This window comes from Octodon degus, unplaced genomic scaffold (assembly GCF_000260255.1).
Source record: "Octodon degus isolate 3935 unplaced genomic scaffold, OctDeg1.0 scaffold00325, whole genome shotgun sequence".
Lineage (NCBI taxonomy): Eukaryota > Metazoa > Chordata > Mammalia > Rodentia > Octodontidae > Octodon > Octodon degus.
The window spans coordinates 952,319-960,207 of record NW_004524901.1 but is presented as its reverse complement, the minus strand read 5'-3'; the positions used below and the strand labels follow the sequence as shown (position 1 = coordinate 960,207).

The window sequence follows — 7,889 nt, the reverse complement described above, 5'->3', positions numbered from 1 at the left end:
AGTATCTAGTCACCACAAGGGCCCGTTTATGACTTGAACTTTTATCATCTCATGTCATATTCATGCAAGACTAATCAAATGCCAGGAGCTAAGTCTTGGAGGAAGCCTACAGGACCAGCACCAGGTTGATAAAGAAAATGTGGTACGTGCACAGTGGAATATTACTCTGCATCAAGAAGAATAAATCCAAATCCTTTTTAGTGGAACACATGCACCTTGAGATCATAATATTTAATGCAATATGTCTGACACAGGAGTTTAAACATCACTTGATTTATTTTCTACAAGAAACTCAGCAAACAAATAATTTGAAGCTTAAATATAACAGAGATGATAGGAAATAGGAATGAAGACTTGGTGGAGACTCAAAGTCCACCTATGATGGAAAATGATGGGAGGTAATGAAGGAAAGGGAACTAAAAGAGTTTAAGATGGGTCAGATATTTTCCAACTTTGCACAATGAGTTTTCCTGTCTATTGCAATTGTGTATTGATTAACATTTTAAAAACCTGAAAAACAAATATGAAAGTTTGATTTTCCAGCTTATTAAAAAGGAATAGTATGAATGCTTAAGCTTATTGTAACCACAGATCTTGACACATTGAGTGCAGAGAACAGAAATTGAGTTTTTCATCTTTCTGGTCAGTGTGTGCTAATGGATTCTACCTTCTGATTTATGGTGGGACTAAAATGAGGAGAGAAGAACTGGGGAAGCGCCCAGAAGGGGACAGCCATGCTGCAGGAGTGGTGTCTCTCCACTGTGTGGTGGGTTATTGTTCATGCATTCTGGTAAGTGGTCAGACACAGAGGCTGTCGAGAATACCACTATGGAGGCAGAGCTATGTGGAGGACCCGGGTGTCGACCCGAGCTTCTCTCTGAGGAAGACCCTGCAGTGTGTGGTTCCCACAGTGGGTGTCTTGGAGAAACCACAAAAGTGACACAAGATAGGCACACGCCATGAGAGTGAGTTACAATGAATCCTGTCAGCACTGGGACATCTGTGACAGGACTTCACCATCAGCAATATCAGAGCATTTTGTTTTCTGGGTCCTTTTACCCAGCTCCAACCTCCTTACAGAAATGGAGATTACAAAACTTGAGGGAGGGACCTTGCAAACACTGTCCATGTCTGCCTTTCCTGCTGCATCCCTTGAACCACTATAGGGGGAAGAGAATGTGATATGGCCAAGTATGCTGCTGAGTTGGGCTTTGACTGCCTGGATTTTTAGAGGCAGAGTGAACAGAACATACAGAGAGTTTCCAAGTGATGCGAGGTCCTGCAGAGGAACACAGCTGAAGACAAGAGGTACAGGAATCTATAGCCAGCTTTTTTCCTAATAGTGTTTAAATGGCCTAGAAAATCCATGCGACAGAAGCATGGAAGTGACGGAACTGGTGTCATCTGTCAAAATATTCTGAAAGTTAGGTCATAGAAGATAACTGGCCTTCCTGAAAAATTCTGAAAATGCACTCTTTCTAGCATGACTATACTGATTAATCATTCTTTATAGCTGAGTAATGCTCCACTGTATAAAAATACCACATCTTTTTCATTCACTCCTCAGGTGACAGGCATTTTGGTTGTTTCCAAGATTTGGCTATACTGATTAATCATTATCTAATACATATTAGCATAACATAATTCATATTAGTACAGTGTGATTGTAAATACTTATTTGTCATAGTTAGAAAGGTAGTTTCTAAGCTTTCTATCACAGATTTTTCTTTTAAATTTTTTATAGAGAGTAAAAATAAAAAAAAAAAACCTTTAGAATTGGATAATTTTACTGCTGATTTCTGCTGGTCTATTGAAAGAGCAGTTGATGATTAATTCTTTTCTCTCCTTTTAAAATATTTTAGGGGCCGGGGAGATGGCTCAGTGGAATAAACACTTCCCTGGCAAGCACAAGGGCCTGAGTTCAATCCCCGGTTCTGCCAAAAAAAAAAAAAAAAAAAAAAAAAAAAAAAAAAAAAAAAAAGTAAAACTAAATAAAATATTTTATAATTTCATGACCAATTTTACATGTGTATGTCTGGTAATACGAACAATTAATTTGAAGACAATGCAATATAAAAAACCTTTACTGAATTCTTATCATTTTGCTTTGTGAGATGACTCGAGTGTGATGAGATTTACTTTTCATTAAAATGAATAAAGAAGTCATTGACCAATAGACTTTTAAGATTTTGACAATGATAAAAGTTAGTTTTAATTTTTTTAATGAAATGACACTTTAAATTTATTCTCAAGCATGCTTTAAAATTTTAATGTGCAAGTTAGTCATTTCAAAGAAAGCATCATTATGAGCCATGTTAGAAATGAAATGAGCAGATAGAGAGCTTGCAGTTTTCTTCAGTAGATTCCTGACACTTCAGGTGCTGCAGAAGAATGCTGATTCTCCCTGCATCACCGAATAGGCAGTGCAGGGTGTTGTAAAATGTAAACAGGCGAGTCGGTTCTTCAAAGGATTTAAAGACTTGAAGTCCTGGCCACAAAGCATAGTCCACATTTTCTGCAATTTCAGTATCATACTAGACAACAAAAAGACAATCACTTGTAAATAATATTTATACTTTTTATTCTTGTTCAATTTATATTTTGGAGTTTAAGATTTTGGGGATCTTGGGAAAATTTACATTTGGGAAGTGATAGAAATAAAATATTTTAGCCAAAGTATAAGTTTTCATATACTCTTTCCAATGCATCCTAAATCTATTTGCCATCTGAAACTAGAAGCAAAACACAGGCACTGTTGTTCTTTTTTTTCTTTACCTTTGAGTATTTTAGGTGAAGTATGTTCCTGTAGCAGTAGATAAGAGATCCACAGTGATGCCTCTTGAACTCAGACAGGGACCAAGACATAGAATGGATCAAGGAGTGATGTGGGGGCTGGCTTCTATTCTTGTGCTGAAGGACAGTTTTTATTTCCTGAAGTTTGGCCCTGCTATTCCACCTATATTGCACTTCATCTGATTTGCTTGTTTTTACTTTGAACTGAAACTATTTTGAATACTGTGTTTTTGCCAAGATTTTAGAGATGGCGACTACTGCACTTAGTTCTTTAATGTGCTGACCAAGTCATGACTGAAAAATATTAGGATCTCTTATTCCACCCAGTAAATACATCCCACATTTCCATGTGAAATAGTTGCTTTCTTTTGAGTACCTAGATAGGAGTTACTAAGAACAGAATGTGCATTCCCAGGGTCCCAGAAGCAACTGGCATGGCACAGTCTGTGCTGTGGAGTGGAATGAGACTGCTCAGCAAAGCACTGTGTAGTCAAGAGAGAGGGCAGGGGCCCCTGTGCCCTGCATAGGCCTCTGCAAGCTGGGCGACCCTCAGATCCCAGAGCCCCAGTAACACTGTGATGCCTCTGAAGAGGCCTGCTCATTTCCAGAGCTGCAGGGTGCAAATATGGGCAAACTGTAGAACTTGGCCTGTTGTACACTCCTGCAGAGTATAAGAATATATTTTACTAAAATTTGAAACATGCTTGTTTATATTTTATCTTGGCTTCTTATATTTAATTAACATTTGGAGCTTGAGAGCTATGAAAATGTTTCCTAAAAAATGTACAATGATGTGGAAATAAAGAACCTAAAATCAGTCATAATAGAGCAAATTAGTGACCTCTGGTAGCTGACTCACAGCAAGGAGGAAAATACCTTGAAATTACTATGTTTGTTTCCTATGATATTTGGCCAATATATTCCTTCTCTTTATGTTAGACATAGCTATTGAATATAAAATGACAAAATATGACCTATTAAAATATGAGAAATATAAATTGCTTAGGTTATTTCTAAAGTTAAATATTATTTCCTCTTTTTTTCCTGAGACTATCAGAAAGGGGGTTATCTTTTAGCTCACAAATGTTGGAATTTTAATTATATAAATTAAATATTAGTTAACTATACAAATGGGAATATATATTTTAAATATCAATTCAACCTAGAAATGGTAAAGTATTTCTGAAGATTAAATGCATGAAATATATTTTTATTTAGGAGTAGCAATAAAATAAACGTTTATGATGATATTCTATAAATTATAGTATAAGAAGTATTTCTGGATAGAAATATTACTCCTCTTGTGATGCTCTAATGTCTGGTGCATCTGGGCCAGCACTGATGATGTGGCCTCAGGCTGCTCCTCTCAGGGTCTGGAGTGGAACATTCCATATGGTTTCCACATTTTCCTTTTTTGTTTCCAACTCTACTCTTGTGCGAGGAGGGAAGAGAAAGAATATGACCAGAATTCCTGTAGTTTTCCTGAGGGCTTTTGAAGAAAACATTTCCTTCACACTTCTGCTCTGATTTTCTTTCCTGAAAAATGGTTAACCACTGATCTCACATTCTCCTTGGGGACTCTGAGACTGTGCAGGGAAGAGAGCCCCTGTCACACTAGCAAAGGTTAATACTCACTTGCATTAGAATTTGCACTGTTGCTGTCTAGGACTCTTATTTTGTTTAATAACAGAGTAGAAGATGGATCATTGGACCTCAGTGTTGTTTATGCAAAGTGAGAGAGTCAGATCATTTCTCTCTGCAGAAGGAAACTCATTTTTGGAAAACCAAGGAAGCATGAAAGTCTGCTCACCTTGCTGGCTATCTCACTTGTGATATCTTGAAGTTCGTAGTTTTCTTCAGCAATAATCTCTGCTTGGAGTGTGAGAGAATGATTGAATTTTGGCAGGTGTTTTGCTTCCTGGGTCAGGTACCTCAGGGGTTCATTCCAGGAATGCAGCAAGCGGAGCACCATATCGATAATATCTTTATTCTATGAAGGCAGTTTTGAAGCAATAACATTAGAATAGTTTAGATGTAGCTGGAATATTTACAGTACATATGGCATTTGATCACAGAAGCCAAAATAACATGTATCTGTTGTTCCTGTGTGTATGTAAAGTTTTTCTGTAATTGGTATAAATTGGAAGAAAATATGATTTCAGTTATTGGTCTACACTGTGCTATAAGACAAACAAATAGAAATGGCTATGGAAATAACTTGTTTTCTAAGGCAGGTTCCAATGCACATCGTTTGCTTTATTTTTCCACCTGGAATTTCTGCTTGTTAAGAAATAACATTTTGTTCTTGAGGTAGACTCAGAAGACAGAGATGGTCACAGAAAAACACCAGAGCACATTTAAGTGGCACGCAGGGTTTGTTGTCATAACAGAGGATGGAGCTGCATCGTGAGAAACACTATATGACACTGAACAGGACGTGTACAGGGCTGGCTTCTGGCTAACCTCAGAGAAGGCAGGGGAGGAGTGCAGCGTGAAGAGTGTGGCATCAGGGAAGCAGGAGGAAGAGAGGGTTGAAAGCTGAGAGAAGAGACCGCAGGTCACACAGGGCTCAGGAGTGAATAAGCACTGTCAGTTCAGGAGTCACTTGTCACAGGTAGTAAAACAGAATCTGTTTCTTCCATTTCTCCATGAATATCCCATGCAGTTCCAGCTTCCTCACAGTATGTATATTGTATAGTGGGCACAGGACTTCAGTAAAAATGTATCATACGTATGGCTCCTTGGTGGTACAAACTTCTTTTAGCATTTGCTTTTATGGATAGTCTATCATCTAAATAGAGTCCTTCTCTTTGTTCCTTGCGTTTGCTCCCTCTTTGCCTTCATGTGTGACTAGTGCTACCGCTGACCTCAGAGCCTTCCAGAGGCTGGGCCAGGGCACAGCCCGCGCCCTGCATCAGCTGCCCTGGTGGAGCCAGGCTACAGACTGACCTGCATTTGCTTGGCCTCTCTCCTCCCTGCTGGAGTACGGATGATAAAGGTGTGGCACGTTTTCATGGCTGGTTTGAAGAAAGATGGGCTGCGGGAAAACTGCTTTTTCTGAAAACATTAAAACATTTTAGTTAGTTGGGACTTGCAAATCGAAGGCATCAATATGTTGTGAAAACATTGATATATTTGATCGAAGTGTAAAATTTTGTGAAACATTAGAAACACTTTAATACTGAACCTAAAGAATTAGGAAAGCAACTATTTTGTCTGGGGTTCCCAGTTAGCTCTGAAACCTCTTTTTAACTCATTTTCTAACCTCTCCCCTTATTCTCTTCTCTGCTATGCCCCTATTGTTCCATCTTTCTACATGTTACTATTTAAAATGCAAATCATAAAGTAGTAAAAACCACAAAAGTGTTAGTAATGTAGGGGTCATTTTCTCTAGTATTTGAGCCCCAAACCGCATTGTATATACATCTATAATTATCCGTTTAATCTCATTTTCCTCTGTTTAAAGACTAATATACTCTCTTCGAATGAACATTAGAACTCATGTTTTTTTATCAATTGCCTCTTAATCCATAAGCATGAATAGTGAATCTTGCATCATAAATTAAAATACAAAGACTTTTATTTTGACAAGTTATTAGAAGAACGCAACATAAAATTATAGGAAATCATAAAAAGCAGACTGACTACTGTGCTGGCCCCACCCCTGGGGGAGCGCCAAACAGCAATTAAAACTTGGCGTGGTGTCGTACACCTGTAATCCCAGCGCTTGGGAGGCTGCAAACAGAAGGATCGCTACAGTCCCATCTAGTAATGAGACCCTGAACACTCTGTGGACCCTGCCCTAAAATATGGATTTTTTTTAAAGAAAAGAACTAAAATTAAACTAAAGAGAAATATACTGAGAGATATTAAGCCAAACTTGTGAAAGTTTAAAGTTATTAATAGGATGATTTGGAAGTTAAAGATGGCCTGGTGAAAATGGGGAATGAAAGAAGCAGGAGTGAATAAGAAGAATTGTGGGAATGGCGTGTATCACAAATACTGGTCCCTGTTTTCCCTGGAGTGCCTTTGTTGTTCCAAACCCTGATGTGTTGTCTGACCTGGAAGAAAGAACAGTGTTCAGATGCTTAGGGAGGAAAAGAGGACTTGTGTCCTTTTTGAAACTGCCCTTTCTGTTCTACATACCAGCTCCTATTTTTGTTGTTGTTTGCTTTTGGTTTTTGGCGGTACCAGGCATTGGACTCAGGCCCTTACACTTGCCAAGGAAGCACTTACTCCACTGAGCCATCTCCCCATCCCACTACTGGCGTTTCTAACAGCTATTTACAAGTATATTTGTTTTCTTACAATGCGATTTCAGTTGTATTAACTGTTTTCACTCCCCAACTGAGTGCAAAACTGTCCTCACTATTTGCACACCCACAGTGTGCTCCGTGAAGAGCCCCTATGCACTGGCCTGTGCACACGAGCAGGAGATCAGGGCTGCTCCTCAGGCCTTCTTAAGAGTGACACTGATCAGGTTTCTAAACTGTTAACACTTAAATGTATTAAAGGAAGTGTTAGAAAATCTTTAATTCTTTTCAAAACTAAGATTTCATAAATTTTCCCTTTCTTATTCTGATATTAATGGTTGATACAGTTATTGTATTTTAATATACATTATTTGAAATTTGGTCATTGCATTCCCTATATTTATATTGTAATGTGGCCCTTACTTTTGTGAATGTTCCTTTTTGGGAAGAAATGAAAGTGAGACACTTACAAAATCCCGAATCAGTAGAAAAGATCTGGCGTACATGGCTGTAGACAAGCTTGTTGCCTCATGGTACAGATTCTCCAGGTTCACCGGGCATCTGTCACCCTCAAGGCAGGTGGGAGGGGAAGTCACATTCCAGCACAGGCCCATGGTTGACATGATCAACAGCAGGAGAGATTCTGCTTAAAAAAATCCAGCAGACTCTGGGATGTTTGTTTGACTAGGTCATCACAAGCCAGCTCCCCAGGGGAGTCTGGTGTGTTTCCATTGCCTCCAAGAAGGACTTAGTACTCCAAGAGCTCAGATAGGAAGAACCAAAACCTACCGCTGTGTCCGTGTAGACCAGTTGTATCTCCACAGTCTGACAATTGGGTGACCC

General features: G+C 38.8%; 1 protein-coding gene across 1 annotated transcript; it reads right to left on the bottom strand.

The window, feature by feature from the left end:
* Positions 1–2,315: 2,315 nt before the first annotated feature.
* Positions 2,316–7,660, bottom strand: LOC101576894 (prolactin-like). The gene is made up of 4 exons (XM_004647782.1): positions 7,517–7,660; positions 5,743–5,850; positions 4,604–4,783; positions 2,316–2,534 (listed from the first exon to the last, which is right to left on the bottom strand). Exons 1-4 carry the CDS (start codon positions 7,658–7,660, stop codon positions 2,316–2,318), a joined length of 651 nt encoding a protein of 216 aa, XP_004647839.1.
* Positions 7,661–7,889: the final 229 nt, after the last annotated feature.

Coding starts and splice junctions, on each gene's coding strand:
- LOC101576894 (XM_004647782.1), bottom strand. CDS start 7,660: ATGGGCCTGTGCTGGAATGTGACTTCCCCTCCCACCTGCCTTGAGGGT. Junction 4,784..5,742: donor GAGAGGCCAAGCAAATGCAG/GTCAGTCTGTAG, acceptor CTGCCTTCATAG/AATAAAGATATTATCGATAT. Junction 2,535..4,603: donor CAAGTGAGATAGCCAGCAAG/GTGAGCAGACTT, acceptor TTTGTTGTCTAG/TATGATACTGAAATTGCAGA.